This window comes from Mugil cephalus, chromosome 20 (assembly GCF_022458985.1).
Source record: "Mugil cephalus isolate CIBA_MC_2020 chromosome 20, CIBA_Mcephalus_1.1, whole genome shotgun sequence".
Classification (NCBI taxonomy): Eukaryota; Metazoa; Chordata; class Actinopteri; order Mugiliformes; family Mugilidae; genus Mugil; species Mugil cephalus.
The window spans coordinates 10,009,123-10,031,404 of NC_061789.1; the positions used below are offsets into that span (position 1 = coordinate 10,009,123).

Genomic DNA, 22,282 nt, shown 5'->3' on the forward strand with positions numbered 1-22,282 from the left:
TCCTCAGATGCCAAATTTTGCAGCTAATCGTAGTTAAATAGAATAGAAAAAGAGTGAAGCCAGGTGAGTCTTTATTAATCGGTTATGGATTTGTGTGTTTACAGAATGGGGTGTGTATTAAGTGTGAAATATGATACATCAGCTCCACCCATGTGAAGCAATACCCCTCACAAATAGTGTGGTGTGACTGTCACAGTATTAAATGTTGTGAAATGCAGGACAGAGGTTGTATAAAACCACAGTTCCATAATTATTCATTCTAAAAAAAAGGAGGGCGAGTCAAGAGGTTATGTTGTCTGTGCAGAGAGCGTGGGAGGAAAAAGGACTTTGAAAGGCGCACCTCCCCTTTTCAAACGTGCCCGATTCCTGCCTCTTCCTCTCTTCCTCTGCTCTCTCTTCTCCAAGCGTGCGCACAATGGCAGAGCGGAGGAGGAACCCCCTGGTGAAGTGGGCGCTCATTCTTTTCGTCCTGACCTCCGTCATTCTCAACATCGTCCTGATTGCCATCCACTCCAGCAGGTCGCCCAAATGCTCCGCTCACCCTGTCCACCCGCCGAGGGGCACCCACGACGAGCGCAGCCTCGTGTTCGCCGACCTCACCGAGGAGGAGTACGCGCAGGTCCAGCGGTACATGCTCAAGCAGAAAGATTTGGACTTATCCATCAGCCAGACCACCAAGCCATCGCAAAACTATCTGTTTTTAATTGACCTTTCTCTTCCAAAGAAAGCTGAAGCGCTGGCTTACTTGGATGGGAAAGGTGCCAAGCCGGTAAGAGAGGCGACAGTGGTGGTCTTTTACGGCACTAGAGGCTATATCAAGGAGTATGTGGTGGGGCCTCTTCCCAACCCGACATTCCACAGGGATGTCACTATAGAGAGATACAACACGAGTCTGCCAATCAATTCACGTACAGTCACCATTGGGGAACATGTCTTGATTTCCAAGTTTTTTGAAACTGAGCTTTACCCCAAGTTGGAGAAACTCCTGAAAGAAAGCTTCGGCGTGGGCCAGGGAGAGAAACTGAACACGTTCGAGCATTTGCCCCGTGGGGTCCGATCGGGAGACAGGAAGACTTGGATGTCGTTCTTTAGGGACAGGAGCGGCATGTACATACACCCAGTGGGCTTCGAGGTGCTGCTCAATCACGAGAGCGTAAACGAGTCCCAGTGGAGAGTGGATCGAGTATTTTACAACGGCAAATACTTTGACTCCTTGGAGGAGCTTCAGCATCAATATGATAGCGGATCCGTTAAGAAAATCGTTTACAAGAAGTCGCCAGATTATAGCTCTCTGAAACCCAAGACCAAACCTCTGCAGATCGGCCCGCAACAGTTTTACGCAGAGGGGAAGCGCTACAGCGTCAAGGACAACCATGTCCTCTACCTGGACTGGAGTTTCGCCTTCGGACTGAACTCTCTCACTGGCATGAGGGTGTTTGATGTGCGGTTTAAAGGTGAGAGGATCGTCTACGAGCTGAGCGTGCAGGAGGCCATGTCTGTGTACGGCGCGGTGACGCCGGGGATGATCCTCACCAAGTTTCTGGATTCGAGCACCGGGATAGGACGCTACGCATATGAGCTAGTCCGTGGCGTGGATTGCCCCTACGGGGCAACTTACGTGGACACATACCGTTACATCGATATCCCAGCCCCGATGAGATACAGGAACTCAATCTGCATCTTTGAGCACAACATGGGTCAGCCCCTGCGAAGGCACTTCTCTGACTTTTACCAGAATAGTTTTGGAGGGATGGCGAATAGCGCTCTGGTGTTTAGGACCATCACAGCTATAGGGAACTACGACTACATGTGGGATTTCATCTTCTACCAGAACGGAGCCGTGGAGGCCAAAGTGCACGCCACCGGTTACATCTCCTCTTCTTACCTGGTGGAGGGCAGTTTGAAATTCGGACACCAGGTGGCGGAGAATGTGCTGGGGAACATCCACACCCACTTCATCAACTTCAAGGTTGACATGGATGTGGGTGGTGAGTATCCTGTCCATTAGTTGCCAGTGTAAAAATTGCTGAAAACATCTCTGTTTTAGCCTGTGGCCTTTATGTTGCTATTTGCAAAGTGTTTTCCCCCTAATTGCTTCAAATGTCAGGGGCGTCTCTGGCCAACACGGGGCCCTGGGCAAGACTGGGGCCCCCTTACTTTTATTGAGATCTTTGAAACAAGTTGTGCTGTGTAGGAACATATTTTTTAACAGATGTGCTTATTTGCTCTTACAACAGAGTATATGGCATATAAACTAATAGACTTAGATTTAGACAGACCTTAATGATACACAAGGGAAATTACTTGGTCACACTAGCTTAGTTGCACATGAAAGTAAAACTCTTAAAAATCACAAGTAGAAAGAAAGATAAAACAAAATAAGTTTAGATTAAAGACAGAAAACATAAGTAATAAAAAAATGAAATAAATCTAGTAAAATAAAATAAACAATGTAATCAAAAAGTTACAGAATTAGCATTATCAATAAATGTACAAAAGTAGTTGGCAAAACAGTGTCCAAGGTGATCCAGTTGTTTGGTCAGTTACATAGCAACAGTAGCATTGATTGTGTAGCATGGTGTTTCCTTGTCCGCTGAGGGAGGGATGTCAACTCCAACACCCACGAGTGCGTAATTTAGGCCTCAAGTGCTGCAGTGTTGCTGTAAAATCAAATTGATTGATTTGGCACAATAAAGAATCGGAAAGGTTAACTGAGGACATACAGACATTTGTATAACGCAAGTTTGTCTGAATTCGTCTGAAATTTCAGCAAAAGTTTTAGTCGCTATTGTTGAAAGTGAAGCAGCAAGTAGAAACAAAAATCAACCCCACTGTTTGATGTTTGGGTGGAGTTGTTACAGAGCAAGCCAGACTGACGAGCGCACAAGTATAAATATCGCACACCAGTGAAGGGTCCATGGTAAAAAAAAAGTTAAAAAAAATCACTAGACTAATTAAGCTAGCTTCCTTCACGGTCTTGCCAGTGAGCTGCCATGATCGATAAAAAGGTGTGCCATAAGGCTATATAGGCTGTATATAAACAAAGCATGAGCCGTTCACATCAAGATTCCCCGGTGCAATTTCTCGAACACGACGTAGGGCTACTTCACCTAGGCGCTTCCATCAAAAATGGTGTAAAAACGCATTTGATCAACCTGATTGAAAAAATGGAAAAAAATCTCTCCCCTTCAGTCTCTCTGTCGGACCGGTCTCTTAAGGGAGGGAACCAAAACTTTGCTCTGTTTTTGAGCTGTTCACAGCCCTGGAGCTTCTACAAAGACACAGTCTGACAGGCCGTCCAGTGACAAAATCAGAATGTGACAGGCAGGTACATCAACATCATAGTGTCAATTAGTGGGTCAACACGGCATTCCTGTTCACATCGAAGGTGAGCCAACCCGATAAATCCTGGGTCGATTGCTGGGTTATTCGACCCATGTCTACCCGCATTTTTCAGGTCGATGTGAAATTGGCTTAAGTTTCAAAAGTCCTTGAATGGTGGATCAGACTGGTCATTCACTGCAAGAGGTGTACCAATCATATCTATCCACTGATGTGATTTGCATGGGTGTACCTGGGTCAGAAGGATGCAAATTGGTTTGACTTCATCTATCCATTGAAAAGCAATGCCACTGGGCTGGGAATGAGCCTTTGATTTGCTTACTTGCAAAGATTTTACGAAACAAAACAAAGGCCATTGCGAGTGTAGTGTATCTTGAGTAGGCCGTAGTGTCTGTGTTTTTAAAGTGCATGTGTTTTTCCAAGAGTTCTTAAGACTGCCTGGCATAATACAGCAAATCTTTTACGAATCAAATGACCTGTGGTAGTGCCAGGTTCCTAAAACATTCTAAAGCCCTCTGCCTGTTGCAGAGCGACAGCAAGATGGTTCTTAGCCTGAAATATCCAGGTGTTTGATGAATGAAGTTTGATTTTAGACTAATACAGGAATGCAAAAATATGTAGAAAAATTAAAGCGGTAAAATCAATACAATGAGCTAAAAGACTCTAAAATGACAGACATTTTTTAATTGTCTCTTCCGCAGGTATGAAGAATATATTCCAGACCAAAGACATGGAGTATGTTAATGTGTCATTGCCCTGGATGCCCGATCGCTATGCTATGGTGCCCCAACTGGTGGAGAAGCAGCTCAACACAGAACAGGTCTGCACTGATCTTGCATCACATGTGCAAAGTCTTTCTTTTTTATGACATGTAAATTAGAATAACAGGAACAAGTACTAGTGTGCAACAAAGGTCAGTAACAAAGGATCTAAAGCTTTGATATGGAGACAGCTCTAAATGTTCTCTGCTCAGGGAACACTGTGTCTTACTCAGTTACTTAGTTTGTAACGATGCATGTCAGTAAACAGCAAAGTCAGATATTGACCAGTTAGTTCAATAATGTAAGTAGCCTACATGTAGAGTCTATATTAAACATACTGATTTCTTACCAATTTTGATGTCATGGTCATACATACATTAAATGAAACTACTTCTCTGCACATTTGTTTAAGAAAAACCGAGAAAGAAATTAAACATGTTCACGTAGTTTCATAGTCTACAGTATGTTTTTTTTCTATATTTTATTTGAAATCGTCATCTGTCAGTAGAATCTCAACTTACCACTCAGATATCAATTGTCTCTAGGGGTGGGAAAAAATATCGATATGGCAATATATTGCAATATTATTTTTTTGACCACCACTTTTGACCACCACTTTTTCTGCACAAGTGCAATGAATTGGAAATGGCTCATTTGCATTGATCTTGTATTTTGACTCAATTTGTCCAGTGAATTATAACTGTCATATGTACCATGTGTATTTAAAGCTGCATTTAAAAATTTTAAGTGAACTATGTAGAATATTGCAATATATCGTAATATGATATCTATCTTATCATTAATACTGACCCCTGCTTGATTTGTTGTTTTGTTATGTCTAGAACATTGAATGGGGGACTAATATCTGATGCAACACTTCGCAGGAAGCTGCCTTGCGACATGACACCAAGACTCCTCGCTACCTCCACATCGCCAGTGACAAAACCAACAAGTGGGGACACAAGCGCTCCTACAGACTCCAGGTGTACAGCTTTGCAGGTGACCACCTCCCAGAGAGCCAGGCTGAGGAAAGGTCCATGTCCTGGGCCAGGTAGGACTCGACAGCTGGAGAAAAAAAACTCTCATCTTTAAGATAAAATCACTGCAAACATGTTTTTTACCAGCAGGTTTGCATTGAACCTGCCGGCAAAAGATGTATGCAAGCCAGTCAATCAGAACATTCATGTTGATGACCCTGTGAACATGCCATGTGTGAAGATCTGGATGTGATGGAAGCTGAGTTGACAATTTGTTCTAAAAATCGATGGGTTGGATGTAAGAAAAATGTGCAGTTGTGAGCACCACAACAACTTTGACAAGGGCCCCATCATTACAGTCTCGAAGCTGGGTTAAAATATCTCTGAAACAACAAGGTCTGTGGGGTACTCGCACACACAGTAGTGGTGACTATCTGCCAGGAATAGTCAGACAAGGGGGAATCTTGGAACTGGTGAGAGGACGTTGGAGACGATGCCTGAAGTCTGATTTGCAATAGGTCCATCTCGCAACAGGGACTTACAAGACTGGCTGTTGCTGCTTTGGTCCAGGTACCACACGGCACTTTAGAGATCCTGTAGTCTTCGATAGGAGGAAACCTGTTTGGGGACACTAAAAGAACCAAGCCTGTTAGGGAGATGATTGTTATGATTTGGCTCATCAGTGTATGTTTCACTTATATGCAGATGACACAATGCTATATGTTGTCCCAAGACCTGCAATTTATGTTATAAGTGACCTGGAAATATTTTGATGTTACCAAGTGATTCAATTGTGGATTTCTGTTTTGGCCAAAGTCAACATTTTTGAATCTTCATGAATATGGCTTTTCTATCATGGTTCTGCTGCAAAGCCATCACTCTCTGCTCATCTTCTCTATGTTTCCAGGTATAAGGTTGCTATCACCAAGCATAAGGACTTGGAGCAGACCAGCAGCAGTCTGTACAGTCAAAACGACATGTGGACACCAGCTGTTGACTTCAGCACATACATTGAAGACAATGAAAGCATTGTTGATGAGGTACATAGACATGGAACCTGAATGTAAAAAAAAAAAAAATGCTAACTTAACTTAAATCATTTGCATGATGTTTCTACAGGACCTGGTTGCCTGGGTGACTGCTGGCTTCCTCCACATCCCTCACGCGGAGGACATCCCCAACACAGTAACTGTGGGCAATGGGGGCGGGGTCCTGCTGCGGCCCCACAACTACTTTGATGAAGACCCGTCCATCCACTCTGCGGACGGAGTGTATTTTAAGCCAGGTGCAGAGGACAGTTGTGAGCACAACAGGATGGCCTGCCTTACTCAAGATGTCTGCAGTCCTGTCCTGGAGACCTTCACCTTCCAGGGCTTCTTCACAAGCATGAAGTTTGATTAGGTCTGAGTTGATGTTCACTGCTGGGTTATAGCCTCCACGAGGAAGTCAGAGGTGTTCTCAGGGTTGTTTAACAATCTATCAATAAGCTCAAATGTCTTTTTAAATGGCAGACTTTAGCATTGGCTTCAAAGCTGCACTGGGCAGCATCTTGTGCAAATTTTCTAATGTACGTGGAAGAAAGAACACATTCGACACATTTTTGCCATCCCTACAGATTGTCTCAGAATGTTTCCAGAATGGCCATGATGAATGTAAATTTATGTGACAGTACGCCACATGTATGTTTGGCAAGACTATGCAAGGTACAATTTAGGGCTCTTGTGACTTAAGGCATAAATATTTAAAATGAATATATATTTTTCCATTTTTCACCCACTGTACTTTTACCTGCAAAGTACAGTCGACTGTGTAGAGTCTCTTTTATAATGGAAGTCTATGTGAACAATGGTGTTGCTGCTGGAGATTTTTTCTTTTAGCAATAGACAATTGCCATTTGGAAGAAATAGATATTCTGTATCTGTATCTTGTTGTGACTGTTCTAAAAAATGAAAGGAGAGTGTCTGTTCTGCCAGGCGTACATGAGATGGACACCATAATTATTTTTAAATGCCAGTAGTAGTGACCCACTGTTGGATAAATCAGGATGATCTTATCTCATCACAGATATTTTATTAGTTAAATATTTGTAATAATTTTCATTTCTCTTTCAGCCTCAATCTAAACCAATCACCAAATTTTGATTTGGACGGACATGATTGTTTTTCTCAGTTTGTTAACGATGAAGCTCTGCGATACGAAATGTGATGTAATATAGTCAGATAAATAAATGCACTGATAAACATGACCAAGGCGGGGCCATTCCTATGTGGCTCCAAGCTGTGACTTTGTGTTGTGCATTGATCTGAGGAAATTTATGGACACTGAAATGATTGTTTCACAGAACAGAAGTCTGAACTTTTACACATGTATACCTTCAAAGTGGCGTCCCAGCCAGAGGGGCAATATTTCTCTTACATATAATTCTCTCTCTTCACTTAGTTTTATGACTTGCACTTGTTAAAGAAAGGCAGTAATATGATGTAAATGACAAAGGAGAGCAGGGTCCCTAAACAGAAGCAAGCAAAAATAAACTGTGCTCCATTTGAGGCTGTGGTAAGACAGATGGCCACTGACTGCGACAAAAAAAAAAAAAAAAAAAAAAACTTACGAGACCTTTTCATTTTTTCAGGCTAAAATGCCCAAAAAATATACATCTACTTCTATGGGATAAAATGCACACATCTGGGACTGATCCTGAGATTTTAATTACCAAGAACACTGAATTATAAACCTGAATACGACTGTAAATGTTGCCACTGTACTTTACCTTATGATGAGCAGTGATACATGCAAAAAATGTAACACATAAAAGTTTTTTTATGGGGCAATGTGCAAAGTTAAGGTAAATATCTGCCGGTTACACATGAAAATATCATACTGTAAGACTCTCTTTATCCAAACTAGTTTGGCTTCACTTAAAAACCATGGCTGTTGTCTTGAATCTAGATCTGGAATTCCCATGGCTATCAAGCACATCAATATGTGAAAGAGGATGTTGGCCTCATGCCTGTTCTGAAATACAAACATGTCCCATCAGGCTAACAGGATGCAGGGCGAATCAGAAGCAGGCTGATTAAGACCAACATCCTTTGTTTCTGTGTGACCTGACGGGACACAGGACACAACAGGAGATCGGCAATTCACAAAAAGGCAGGATAGATATACTCTCAACTGAGTCGTATTAAGTTGTTTCATTCCTCTCCTCTCTTCTCCAAGCGCGCACGTAATGGTAGAGCAGAGGATGAATTGTTTTGTTTTGTTATGACTTGAACACTGGGGATTAATATCTGCCGTGACACACCACAGGAAGCTGCCCTGCGACATGACACCAAGACTCCTCGCTACCTCCACATCGCCAACAATAAAACCAACAAGTGGGGACACAACCGCTCCTACAGACTCCAGGTGTACAGCTTTGCAGGGGACCACCTTCCAGAGAGCCAGGCTAAGGAAAGGTCCATGTTCAGGCCAGGTAGGACTAGAAAATAGGAGAAAAAACACTCATCTCAAAGATAAAATGACTGCAAACATGTCTTTTGCCAGCAGGTTTGCGTTGAACCTGCTGGCAGAAGATGTATGCAAGCCAGTCAAGCAGAATATTCATGTTGATGGCCCTGTGTGATGGAAGCTGAGTTGACAATTTGTTCTAAAAGTCAGAGTTGGATGTAAGAAAAATGTGCAGTTGTGAGCACCAGAACAACTTTGACAAGGGCCCCATCATTACAGCCAGAGAGCTGGGTTAAAATATTTCTGAAACAACAAGGTTTGTGGGGTAGCTTAAACTAGCAGCACATGTAGCTAGATTAGTTAGATAAACGTACTCCATACGAATCGCATTTGTTTTGATACTGCAGCACTGTACTGTCTGCTGGACATTTACAGTCCACAGCATCCTAAAGCTAATGCTACTACATCTGGACAGAAATGTCACCTCAGGGCTCCACCAGCTCTGTACATGGCATTAGCTAAATATAAGCTAAATAAATGTAGCTAAATAAACGCTACACTTAACATTTAGAGTTAGCATTTAACATTTGGATTTAACATTTACATTTAGGTTTAATATTTACATTTAGATTTAACATTTAGATGTAAATTAAAAATTTAGATTTAACTTGAACATTTAGTTAATGTGACAAAAAAAAAAAAAAATAGTGACTTTGAAAGATTTACACCTATTTTTTTTTTAGTATTTTTTAGTATTTTGGAGCTAAAACTGTGTGTCCATTTTAACATGCACAACTTTACAAATCCACCCCAGAGGGAGTCCTCATCACTTTCTGCATTTAGATGAAGACTTGTATTCCACAATTACACATAATTTTCTTTTATATTTTTTTATAAGCAAAGAAGTCCAAAGAAGTCTTTGTATACCTCTGATATAAAAAAAAAAAACATTTCTGAGTGTTTCCATAGCCTGAGCAATTGTGAAATGGGCAAAGCTTGAAATACGTGATACAGTGCAAGTGCATGTAAATATTTAATTCTGTTAAAATTATATTTTACTGTGTTAAATGACATGGAACGTGGTGAGAATAGTGCTGTGTAGGCATTTCATTGAAAATATGTGGCATTAAACCACAAAATTGTACTTATCCCACTAACAAATGCGAGAATCAGTTAGGACTTTATGGCAACTAGTTGTTGAATTTTCCTGAAAGTCGTTCCTAAATGTGTACACCTGTGAGCTTGAAAAGACTTCATAGGGAAGATGAGGGAGCTGAGACCTAAATAGTTTTTGAGGCGTCTACAGCTAGAGCTAAACTAAACAAGGCGAGAATAAATGAAAGCATGAAGACAATATATCATGCTACATTCCCAAAAAAGATAGCTGGAATGTATTGAGCCCACAGGGTCAACCTAAACAACCATTTGTAAAGTTTAAGTGGTAACAGACGTTATGTGTCTGCGTTGGTGTGCGTATCCGTGCGTGTGTGTGTGTTGGGCAGAGAGCTAGCAGCCCCCATTCATCCTCTCCGCACACTTTTAAATATTTATGACCAGCGAATCCCTCTCAGGTCAGCTGCTATCACGAGCCAATCAAAGAGTCAGGGCTCTGCCAAGAGCTCAGAGAGGAGTTACGCAAGCAGCAAGCCTTTGGTGGGAAAGAAAGTCGTACAAGCTCGCCCCATGTACTGATCTGTGAGCTGTAAAAGAAGTGTGAGTTTTGATAGTGCATGTGGAAAATACTGATAAGTGACTTTGCTTATCACTCACTTCACAGGACATGAGTTGGTTAGGGTATAACCTGGCGTCTGAGAACATCATGGACAAGCATAAAAGCTATTTTTAGGAGACTGAATGGTGACATCAAGTTCATTTTGATGTGATAACAAAAGGTGCTTAAGAATCAGCAGGAGCAACAGGAACGGAGAACAATCACATTTATTAGAACTCTGTTTTTAGACTTTAGTTCCTACTTCGGGGTAAGAGCACAAGAGGAATCTTGAGTGTTGTAAGTGTATGTGTGTTCATTGATAGTTTGGAGACATAAATACAGAGCTGGCAATCTGACACATATGAGACATAACCTGAGGAAAAGGGTGTTGTCAGGTGTAACTTCTGTTGCGTGTCACACAGAACTACTGTAAGTATGATGCAATACTGTAAGAATCAGAACAAAACAAAGAGTTTGATCTGAAGGTGCCTAAAAAGGCTGGAAACATTCAGGACATGCACAAAAGTACGCAGAAGACAAACATCCTTAAATGGTGCAAGCAGAGAGCAGACAATAACAACATCAATAAATCTAGTTGACGTTGCGTCAGAGGATCTACCAGGAAGAATGAGATAAAATACACACATCTGGGCAGGACTGATCCTGAGATTTTACAGACTTACCCAAGAACACTGAATTATAAGCCTGAACACTGCCATAAATGTTGCTACTGCACTCTACCTTTGAAGAACAGCAATACATGCAAAAAAAAAGTAACATATGGAGGTTTTTAATGAGGGAATATGCAAAGTGAATGTAAATATGCCGGTTACACATGAAAATATCATACTGTAAGACTCTCTTTATCCAAACTAGTTTGGCCTCACTTAAAAACCATGGTTGTTTTCTTACATCCAGTTCTGGAATTCCCATGGCTATCAAGCACATCAATACGTGAAAGTGAATGTTGGCCTCATGCCTGTTCTGAAAAACAAACATTTCCCATCGGGCTAGCAGGATGCAGGGCGAGTCAAAAGTAGGCAGATTATGACCAACATTCTATTTTTTCTGACGGGACTCGGATGACACAACAGGAGATTCAGAGAAAGGCAGGACAGAGATAATCTCAAACGTCCTGCTAAAAATATTCAGCCGATTAAGGGAAATATAATTTACAAGGAACTGCAAGGACATTTCAAGGACCTTTCTATATGCAATGACATTTTGTGCAAAGTATAAACTTTACGCAACTTCCAAGACAACTGAGCCATATTAAGTTTTATTTATTTATTTTTTAGTTTTTGCCAACCTTTGCAACCAACTGTAGATAAAAATAAATAGAATAGAAAAAGTATTAGACTACTGCTCACAAAACATCCTTTGTCTTTTCCGTTCTTTCTAAAGCATTTAATCGAGGTTATTATCACAATATTAAATGTCGTGCGTAAACATCCGTGACGAGCAGAACAGAGGCTAAATAAAACCGCACTTCTATAATTGTTCATTCGAAGGAGGGCGGGTCAAGAGGTTATGTGATATAGGAAGAGAGGGTGGGAGGGAAAGGGCGCGCCTCCCCTTTCCAAATTTTCCTGACTGGTTCCTCTCCCCCAGAACATTCCTCTGCTCTCTCTTCTCCAAGCGTGCGCGTAATGGTAGAGCGGAGGATGAACTCTCTGGTGAAGTGGGCGCTCATCCTTTTCGTCCTGACCTCCATCATTGTCAACATCGTCCTGATTGGCATCCACTCCAGCAGGTCGCCCAAATGCTCCGCTCACCCTGTCCACCCGCCGAGGGGCACCCACGACGAGCGCAGCCTCGTGTTCGCCGACCTCACCCGGGAGGAGTACGTGCAGGTCCAGCAGTACATGCTCAAGCAGAAAGATTTGGATATATCCATCAACCAGACCACCAAGCCATCGCAAAACTATCTGTTTTTAATTGACCTTTCTCTTCCAAAGAAAGCTGAAGCGCTGGCTTACTTGGATGGGAAAGGTGCCAAGCCGGTAAGAGAGGCGACAGTGGTGGTCTTTTACGGCACTAGAGGCTACATCAAGGAGTATGTAGTGGGGCCTCTTCCCAACCCGACATTCCACAGGGATGTCACTATAGAGAGATACAACACGAGTCTGCCAATCAATTCACGTACAGTCACCATTGGGGAATATGTCTTGATTTTCAAATTGTTTGAAACTGAGATTTTCGTCAAGTTGAAGAAGCTCCTGAACGAAAGCTTCGGCGTGGGCCAGGGAGAGCACCTAAACGCGTTCGAGCAGATGCCCCGTGGAGTCCGATCGGGAGACAGGAAGACTTGGGTGTCGTTCTTTAGGGACAGGAGCGGCATGTACATCCACCCGGTGGGCTTCGAGGTGCTGCTCAACCACGAGAGCGTAAACGCGTCCCAGTGGAGACTGGAGCGAGTATTTTACAACGGCAAATACTTTGACTCCGTGGAGGAGCTTCGGCAGCAATATGATAGTGGGTCTGTTGACAAAATAGTTTACAGGAATCCGCCTGATTATGGCTTTCTGAAACCCAAGACCAAACCTCTGCAGATCGGCCCGCAACAGTTTTACGCAGAGGGGAAGCGCTACAGCGTCAAGGACAACCATGTCCTCTACCTGGACTGGAGTTTCGCCTTCGGACTGAGCTCTCTCACTGGCATGAGGGTGTTTGATGTGCGGTTTAAAGGTGAGAGGATCGTCTACGAACTGAGCGTGCAGGAGGCCATGTCTGTGTACGGCTCGGTGACGCCGGGGATGATCCTCACCAAGTTTCTGGATTCGAGCATCGGGATAGGACGCTTCGCACACGAACTAGTCCGTGGCGTGGATTGCCCCTACGAGGCAACTTACGTGGACACATACCGTTACATCGATATCTCAGCCCCGATGAGATTCAGGAACTCAATCTGCATCTTTGAGCACAACATGGGTCAGCCCCTGCGAAGGCACTTCTCTGACTTTTTCCATAATAGTTTTGGAGGGATGGCGAATAGCGCTCTGGTGTTTAGGACCATCACAGCTATAGGGAACTACGACTACATGTGGGATTTCATCTTCTACCAGAACGGAGCCGTGGAGGCCAAAGTGCACGCCACCGGTTACATCTCCTCTTCCTACCTGGTGAAGGGCAGTCTGAAATTCGGACACCAGGTGGCGGAAAAAGTGCTGGGGAACATCCACACCCACTTCATCAACTTCAAAGTTGACCTGGATGTGGCTGGTGAGTATCCTGTCCGTATGTTGCTAGTGTCTCCTGCAAACTTCTCTGTTTTAGCCTGTGCATCTTGAGTATTTTTGTTGGCTATTGGCAAAGTTTTTTTTTGCACCCCCTTAAATACTTCAGGTATTGCCAGGGGCGTCTCTAGGTAACACGGGGCCTTGGGCGAGACTGGGGCCACCTTATTTTAATTGACACGTTTAAAACAAGTTGTTCTGTGTAGAAACATAATTTTGTAACAGATGTGCTTATTAGCTCATATTAACACGGTATATGACACATAAACTTATAAAGTAAATGGAGATTGATTTATATTAGATGAAATGGATATTGACCACAAACCACCCCCAGAGGGCGACATAACTCCTTTTAAATTCACCCTGAATAAACCTGCAGCTGTAGCCAGCCCAGGCAGGTGTTATTGGTCTATTTGAAAAGTATTTACTAAACAAAACAAAGGGTTGAAGGGCCACATGGAATTGCGAGTTTAGCATATTTTGAGTAGACAGTAGCATGTGTGCTCTGAAAGTTCATGTTTTGTTTTTTTTCAAGATATGTGCTGAGCTCTTAGGGCCCCCTGTTATGAGATACCAAATGTTTTATGAATCATAGTTTAAATGATCAGTGCTAGTGCCAATTTCCTACAACTGTCTAAAGCCCTCTGACTGTTCCAGAGTGACAGCAAGATGGTTCTCAGCATTAAATATGCAGATGTTTGGATGAGGATTGATGGTTATTGTGGTTTGATTTAAAACTAATGCAGGAATGTGAAAATATATACAAAAAGTAAAGCTGTAAAACCAAGACCATGAGCTAAAAGACTCTAAAATGCACAGAAGATTTACAGAATTGCTCCTCATTTTCTGGGGTTTCATCAATCCCCCAAAATTCTTAAATCCAGTAAAGAATGCATTTATTAACTTGGACTCATTGACAAGGATCCACAGAAGCACTGAAATGCAGATATTAAAAAAAAAAATAATTGTCTTTTCTGCAGGTGTGAGGAATATATTCCAGACCAAAGACATGGAGTATGTTAATGTGTCATTGCCCTGGATGCCCGATCGCTATGCTATGGTGCCCCAACTGGTGGAGAAGCAGCTCAACACAGAACAGGTCTGCACTGATCTTGCATCACATGTGCAAAGTCTTTCTTTTTTATGATATATTACTTATTTTATAAAGATTTCTGTCTGTGAACACCAATGCCAGACATTGACCAGCTAATTAAGTAATGTAAGTAGCCTACCTTTAGAGTCTATATTAAACATACTGAATTGTTATCGATTTTGATGCCATGGTCTTACAAAATTGAAATGAAATTTCTTCTCTGCACATTTGTTCAAGAAAAACTGAGAAAGGAATGGAAGATGTGCATGTAGTTTCACAGTCTACGGTATTTTTTTTAAAAAAAATTTATGTATACTCTATTTTATTTGAAATCACCATCTGTTGAAAGAACCTCAACTTACCAGTCATTTTCTTCTGTTGACTCGTTGTTTTGTTATGACTTGAACTAGGGATGGACAATATGGCAGAAATATCATATCACGATTTTTTTTTTTTTTTTTTTAAATAAAATTATTTTATCATGATCTGAAATTGAAAAATGAAAAACAGACAATTTAGTCCAAATAACCTTTCTTAATAGATTTTATTTTAAGTTTAAGGTAAACAACAACAACTTTCTAATAAAGTGCACTCTTGCAAAGGTAGTAACCGAAAGTTTTCTACCGTCTTGAATGGTACCATATCTACTGCAAGATGAAAGGTTAACTGCTTTTATTACCTCTTTCCATCGCTTGCTTGACTTGTCATACGGAGTGCCTTTGTTATAAACGCCTGTATTAATGTTGACTGTTTTGGTCTAACGCCAACTGCTGCCTCCGTCTGCGGTACCGGTGCCGCCGGGCCCCTCGCTGTTTGCCTCTCAGCATATTGTTTGGGATGCTTCCTCTTCAAATGATTGAACCTGTTCTGTGCACAGAATATTCGCCTCCAAACCAATTCCATATAATGGAAGTGGAATTTTTTTTAGTGACCAACTCCGTTTGGCTTTCAGCCATGGCTCTCCATGCGGCTACCGCTACACACATAAACAAGGAGGCGGGTAAGAAAGCGCGTCACTGCCCGTAATTCGCTATGATTGGTCGGTCAGGTTGAAGACGTAATACGTCTGGTGCGTCGGTGCATCAGCATAGAACTGCAATTTATAGAATGTGCCCTTGACGATCCCATGATCTCTACAGTTTGACAGATCGTCTTAACGTTATAATCGTTCACGATTTAATATCGTCATATCGCCCACCCCTAACTTGAACACTGAGGGATTAATATCTGCCGCGACACTCCGCAGGAAGCTGCCCTGCGACATAACACCAAGACTCCTCGCTACCTCCACATCGCCAGCAACAAAACCAACAAGTGGGGACACAACCGCTCCTACAGACTCCAGGTGTACAGCTTTGCAGGGGACCACCTTCCAGAGAGTCAGGCTGAGGAAAGGTCCATGTCCTGGGCCAGGTAGGACTAGAAAATAGGAGAAAAAACACTCATCTCAAAGATAAAATGACGGCAAACATGTCTTTTGCCAGCGGGTTTGCGTTGAACCTGCTGTCAGAAGATGTATGCAAGCCAGTCAATCAGAACATTCATGTTGATGACCCTGTGAACATGCCATGTGTCAAGATCTTGGATGTGTTGGAAGCCAAGTTAACAATTAGTTCTAAAAGTCAGAGGGTAGGATGTAAAAAAAATAATATATCTGAAACAGCAAGGTTTGTGGGATACTCCCACACACAGTAGTAGTGAGTATCTGCCAAGAATAGTCAGAGAAGGGAAAATCTTGGAACTGGTAAGAAGTTGTTGGAGGGGATGCCTGAAGTGAACAGGGACTTATGGGATCAACTGTTGCTGCTTTGGTCCAAGTGATCTTGTAGTCCTCGTGTGATGAAACCTGTTTTGGGACACACAAAGAACCAAGCCTACTAGGGAGATCATTATTGATTGCTCGTCAGTGTATGTTTCACTTATACTGTATGCAGATGACACAGTGCTACATGTCATCCCAAGGGGATCTCATTGATATATCCTGCAATTTCTGTGTAATAAGTGACCCGGTAACATTCAATCTAAGTGATGACTGTGGATATGTTTTTTTTTTTATTATTATTTATTTTTTTATACCAAACATTTTAACACCATCAACATTTTCGAACCTTCACGAATATGGCTTTTCTATCATGGTTCTGCTGCAAAGCCATCTCTCTCTGCTCATCTTCTCTATGTCTCCAGGTATAAGGTTGCTATCACCAAGCATAAGGACTTGGAGCAGACCAGCAGCAGTCTGTACAGTCAAAACGGAATGTGGACACCAGCTGTTGACTTCAGCAAATACATTGAAGACAATGAAAGCATTGTTGATGAGGTACATAGACATTGAAACTGCATGTAAAAAAATGCTAACTCTGACAAACTTAAATAATTTTCATGATATTTCTACAGGACCTGGTGGCCTGGGTGACTGCTGGCTTCCTCCACATCCCTCACGCGGAGGACATCCCCAACACAGTAACTGTGGGCAATGGGGGCGGCGTCCTGCTGCGGCCCCACAACTACTTTGATGAGGACCCATCCATCCACTCTGCGGATGGAGTGTATATTAAGCCAGGTGCAGAGGACAGTTGTGAGCACAACAGGATGGCCTGCCTTACTCAAGATGTCTGCAGTCCTGTCCTGGAGACCTTCACCTTCCAGGGCTTCGAGGGAGTCATGAAGTTTGATTAGGTCTCAGTTAATGTTCACTGCTGGGTTATAGCCTCCATGATGAAGTCAGAGGTGTGCTCAGGATTGTTTAACAACCTATCAATAAGCTTAAATATCTTTATAGATGGCAGACTTTAGCATTGGCTTTAAAGCTACACTAAGCAGCATCTTGGAAAACATGCAAATTTGAAAACCCTCACATCTACTGTACGTGTAAGGGAGGTCACATTCACCTAATTTTTGCCATCCCTACAGATTGTCCCGTAGCCATGATGAATGTAAATTTATTTGACAGTATGCCCCATGCATTTTTAGCAAGACTATGCAAGGGACAAATTGCAGCCTCTTATAACATGCAGTACCGACTCCTACTGCCGCTCGGCTTTTATACCCACAATTAGCTTGCTCACACTTTTCTACTAGGATTACTGCAAATCCATCATAAAAGTACAAGGCTGACAGTGTTCTGTAATTTCCTGTGGCCCTTTTTTTGCCAGCTTTTTCACCTCACACGCCTAGCACACACGCAGCAAACACTGGTTGTGACTCAATTTTTAAAATAAACATATATTTTTCCATTTTTCCCCCCACCGTACTTTTAACTGCAAAGTGCACTATGTCGTGTCTCTTTTATAATGGAAGTCTATGGGAGCAGTGGTGTTGAGACTGGAGGGGATTGTTATTTTAGCAAAGGAAAATTACCACTCTGAAAGATGTATTACTCTGCATCAGATGCTCTTAGATAAATCTATTGCGTTAATGTGCTAATTGTAGCATTAACCCTTTATAGGACCTCATTGAAATACTTGGAAATTCTAAATTTCAACCCTAGAGTGTCACAAATCAGCTAGAGTTGACATGTATGCCATGGATGTAGTAAGAGGGGTGCATGGAAATTGCTGCCTGGTGAAAAAGCTAAAAAAGTTGTCTTGCTTCTGACTTTGTAATCGTCCTGTGCACACAAAACAAATAGAATACAATCAAGTGAAGGCATTGGAAAAGTTTTTAGGGAAGATCTTGTTTGTTGAGGTTTTTGGAAGTCTCTTTTACATGTTTGTTGTGATCATTCCAAAAAGGAAGAGTGTCTGTTCTGGCAGGCGTAGATGAGAGGGACACCATGATTATCATTATATGCCAATAGTAGTGACCCACTGTTGGATAAATGAATCTTACTGCAGATACTTCATGAGTAAAAACATTTCATTTTCATTTCTTTTTCACCCTCAATCTTAACCAATTACCCAGTTTTGATTGGGAAAGGCGTGATTGTTTTTCTCAGTTTGTTACTGATGAAGCACTGTGATACAAACTGTGATGTAACGCTGTATGGTCAGATAAATAAATGCACTGATAAACATGACCATTCAGTCCAAGGCTGGGACTATTGCTTTTTGTAATTGTTGTTTTCTTCCCAAATAAAAAAAAAAGAAAGAAAGAAAGAAATAAGAAGTGATTATTTGTCTTGTGCATTGATTTGAGGAAATGTATGGACACTGAATGCATTGCTTCACAGAACAGAAGTATGAACTCTTACACAAGTATGCCTCCAAAGTGGTGTCCCAGGAGGGCTAAAATTGAAACCAGACCAGCCAAGTAGCCTGAGGAGTAATCCACCTCCACTCTTCATGGGAACAGGCTCAAAGAGCTGGATACGAGTGCATGTATGGTTCAGTGGTTGCGTGCGTGTGTCCCTTGGTGAAGTTGGAACATGTGGTTCTCTTCCACAGAAGTTGAATGAAATATTTCTCTTACAGCTTTCACTTTGTTTTACGACTTGCACTTGTAGTGAATAACAATGGAGAGTGGAGACCCTAAAAAGAACCATTTTCTGAGAAATGTTTCTGATGACCGGAAAACCCTTTTACGCCGGTCCTGTAAATTTGTAAACACGAGTTCTCATCACTTTCTGCATTTAGATTCCACAGAACCTTCAATTGATGAAGGGGGTCCGCAGAGTCACTACAGGGGGCGTCGCAAAATCTTTGGTTGATTAGACATTTTTCTTATATATATATTTCTTAAAGGGATAGCTTAATATTGAATCCAAAATTATAATATTAATGTGTATTCATAAATAGCACTAGGCCAAGTTTAATACTGAACACATCAAAGACCCCTGCTCTAAACCTTTTATGATCTGTTCAGTTGGAAAAGATTAGCAACTACTGACCATGGTCTCATGTTGGTCTGTCTAAATATAGGGTAATACGCACAGTATACTGTATATACACAAAGCAGGTACAACATTATGACCACAACACAACGTTCTGCTGGGAAACATTTGGACTTAGCATTGGTATGGATGTTGCTAAGACATGTAACGCCCACCTAGACCAGCCCAGGCTTTTGTCCTCTGTGTCCAAAAATATTTCAAGCTTTATTTTGGCTCCTAGCATAAACCACTTCAGGTTTGGCACACAGCAACACTTTAGGCCACTTATAAGCAGTAGACTATAAAATGGCAGCTAATTGCCATTTCTCACAGCAGCATCAGCGAGCGCAGGACACAGCAAAGTCTTGCCGAGGCATCGTGTTACAGCTTAAGAACATCTGGACCTTGTCAGCGAGATCAGAGCTGTGCCAGGGGACTGTTGTTTTCTTTTTTCCTTTTTTCTTTTTAATTCATGAGAAACATTCGTAGAGCTGTCATAGTGACAGATAAAAATAATACTACATTGGTGGGCAGTTAGTTGTGGTTGAGTAATCCGTGGTCAAATCACTTCACTCATTTCAAGCCAAAAAATAAAGATGGTTGTGATTGATATCATGACCTTGTTGACTCATTCGCTGCACCGCATGTAATGGACACTCAGCTTATTAATCAACATCATCTTTGCATCATAATGGGAATTGATTTTGTGGGTTGTGCAAAAATCATTTTGAGGTCTGAAAATCTATCACATCGCACTGTGGGAAATGAGGGGAACAGAAATAACTTGGTGGAAAATCGAGGTGGAAGAGGGCCGCAGGGGTTGTTGGTAGATAAACAGATAGACAAATTAAAGCTTGATCAATGGCATATACCGCAACTAGAATTCAGCCAAATCTCAAGCAGAAAGCAGACATTGACCTTTCGCCAGGAGTTCGTAGAAGCTTTTCGGTTTGTCCTTTACAACGTACAACTTTGACCGGCTGCGTGTGCGTGTCTGTAAACATGTTTTCAAGCTGCTGATAGCAGCATGAAAACAAAATAAGGAGCGAGGTCGCAGAGTAGCTCTAACGTTTTCTTTCCTGGGCTGCTTCCTGTCCCACACAACAAAGAACGGGGTTTAAGAATGGGCCCACATGCGGTACAAAGAGAGCGAAACAAAGGCCCCGACAACAAACAAACGTCCTGTGAAATATAAGTCCACATGCAGCTTGTTTCTTAGAATTGAAATCACACCACAACACACAAGGGGTGATTTCACAAACCACCAGTTTTGGGTAGGGTGAATGAGAAAACCATGACAGCACACATTTGGTCCTAATCTGGGCTCATCTGGGCTCTGCAGACATGGCCCAAATGATGTGTTTAAGCAGACCTGAAAAGCCAGACCCAAAGTAAACTGTAATTAATTCTGGATTCATCTGTTTCATAAAGGCAACTCAAAGTTATGGGGATATGACAAAGACAAACAGTTCCCTGTTAAATAATTGCACATAGGAATCTCAAATTACAATCAGCATTGAGACATTAATATGAGCCTCAAATTATACATGTTTTGCAGTAACAACTATATAATGTAAATAAATAAATATAATACAGCGAACAAGGTGAGGAAGAAGGGGGAAAGTTGGTAGATTCTAAGATATTTGAAGCAGTTCACTATTCGAACCATAGGCTCTATGAAGATGGAAGGAACAGCTCCTCAAAAGTGAAGTCAAAGCAAGTACAGCTCCCCCTGTTGGCTAGCGGGACTTGGGTCAAATTAAAACAAAGATGGTTTCAGTCATTTTAAGTCGTTTTAAGGTAATATAGCACTGATGCATATTCAAGTGTCCATTTTTCCGAGAGTTTTATGTATTATTTAGTTATTAGATGCTATAGAAAAGGATGTGACATCATCACATTACTACAAGTTGCCATGCCAAACACTATTATATATAGTCCGTGATCTCATCACTTTCATTTCATTGTTACAGGTGTTTTGTGGGTTGACTTGTGGGGTGTGCTGTGCGTCCTGGAGGTGTTAACGACTAGAAGTTTTTATCATTGCTTTCAACTGGAGTCTAATTGCCCATGCTCCACTGAGTGAAGAGGAAAATGAGGAGTCTTGAGATCCTAAAACTGAGGTATTGTCAGTTAAGTAGTGCAAGTATGACAGTGTCATCAAAGTATTTGAAAGTATATGGTTGTGGGTTAGAATATATCGCGATGGATGAGGGACTGAAACGGTCCTTGGTGTAGATGGTAAATAGGAAGGGGCTCAGAACACAACCTTGTGGGGCTCCAGTTTTGGAGCTGGTGGTCTACTTATAGTTTTTTGTAACCTGCTACTGGCAGCAACATCTGAAACTGGTCAGAATGTTATTCCAAGAAAAGGTGCAAAAGGGGGAAACCAAACACAATGGTCAACCAGTAGGAGGGCTTATCAGTGTTCGCACTGAAGGGCTGCAAGGAAGGTTGTCCCTGCTACTTCAGTACAGTTTGGCATATTGTGACATATTTGTGCAATGCTTCCTAATCTCTGTATCTAACTGCAAATGCCAGACACATCCTGACAGGCGACCACACAAGTGCCAATTTGTGGAAACTGACTGCATCCTCTGAGTGGCTGAAGAAAACCAAGAACGTTTTTCCTTTTGCACGCTGGGCAAACCAATGTTCTTTGTCTTTCTGATCTATAAATCTGGAGTGGATGACCAAGTGAAACATACACTGTGCTTAGAAATGTCAACACTGTGCATGTACACTAGCACACTAGTAAAAGTTTGGACACACCTTCTCATTCGATTCAATGAGAAGGTGTGTATAAACTTTAAACTGGTAGTCTATACTATCAATATAGGTTCAATCTGGCTTTGTCATTTCCAGTCCATTCACTCCATTTAACATTTGTCATCTACCCATCTTTGAT

General features: G+C 41.9%; 2 protein-coding genes across 2 annotated transcripts; both read left to right on the forward strand.

The window, feature by feature from the left end:
* Nucleotides 1-226: 226 nt before the first annotated feature.
* LOC124997699 (primary amine oxidase, liver isozyme-like) lies at nt 227-7,325 on the forward strand. The gene is made up of 5 exons (XM_047571629.1): nt 227-1,988; nt 4,044-4,162; nt 4,988-5,154; nt 5,988-6,120; nt 6,200-7,325. The coding sequence occupies exons 1-5, from the start codon at nt 416-418 to the stop codon at nt 6,479-6,481; spliced, it is 2,274 nt and encodes a 757-aa protein (XP_047427585.1). The 5' UTR covers nt 227-415; the 3' UTR covers nt 6,482-7,325.
* A 138-nt stretch (nt 7,326-7,463) lies between these two features.
* LOC124997698 (primary amine oxidase, liver isozyme-like) lies at nt 7,464-18,665 on the forward strand. Its single transcript, XM_047571628.1, has 6 exons — nt 7,464-8,552; nt 11,850-13,460; nt 14,455-14,573; nt 15,814-15,980; nt 16,752-16,884; nt 16,962-18,665. The coding sequence occupies exons 1-6, from the start codon at nt 8,540-8,542 to the stop codon at nt 17,241-17,243; spliced, it is 2,325 nt and encodes a 774-aa protein (XP_047427584.1). The 5' UTR covers nt 7,464-8,539; the 3' UTR covers nt 17,244-18,665.
* The last annotated feature ends 3,617 nt before the right edge of the window (nt 18,666-22,282 follow it).

Bases quoted from the DNA above. Each gene is read 5' to 3' on its own strand.
- LOC124997698 (XM_047571628.1), top strand. The intron at 13,461-14,454 runs GTGAGTATCCTG...TCTTTTCTGCAG, and splicing joins AGTTGACCTGGATGTGGCTG to GTGTGAGGAATATATTCCAG. The intron at 14,574-15,813 runs GTCTGCACTGAT...GACACTCCGCAG, and splicing joins AGCAGCTCAACACAGAACAG to GAAGCTGCCCTGCGACATAA.
- LOC124997699 (XM_047571629.1), top strand. From the start codon at position 416: ATGGCAGAGCGGAGGAGGAACCCCCTGGTGAAGTGGGCGCTCATTCTT. The intron at 1,989-4,043 runs GTGAGTATCCTG...TCTCTTCCGCAG, and splicing joins GGTTGACATGGATGTGGGTG to GTATGAAGAATATATTCCAG. The intron at 4,163-4,987 runs GTCTGCACTGAT...AACACTTCGCAG, and splicing joins AGCAGCTCAACACAGAACAG to GAAGCTGCCTTGCGACATGA.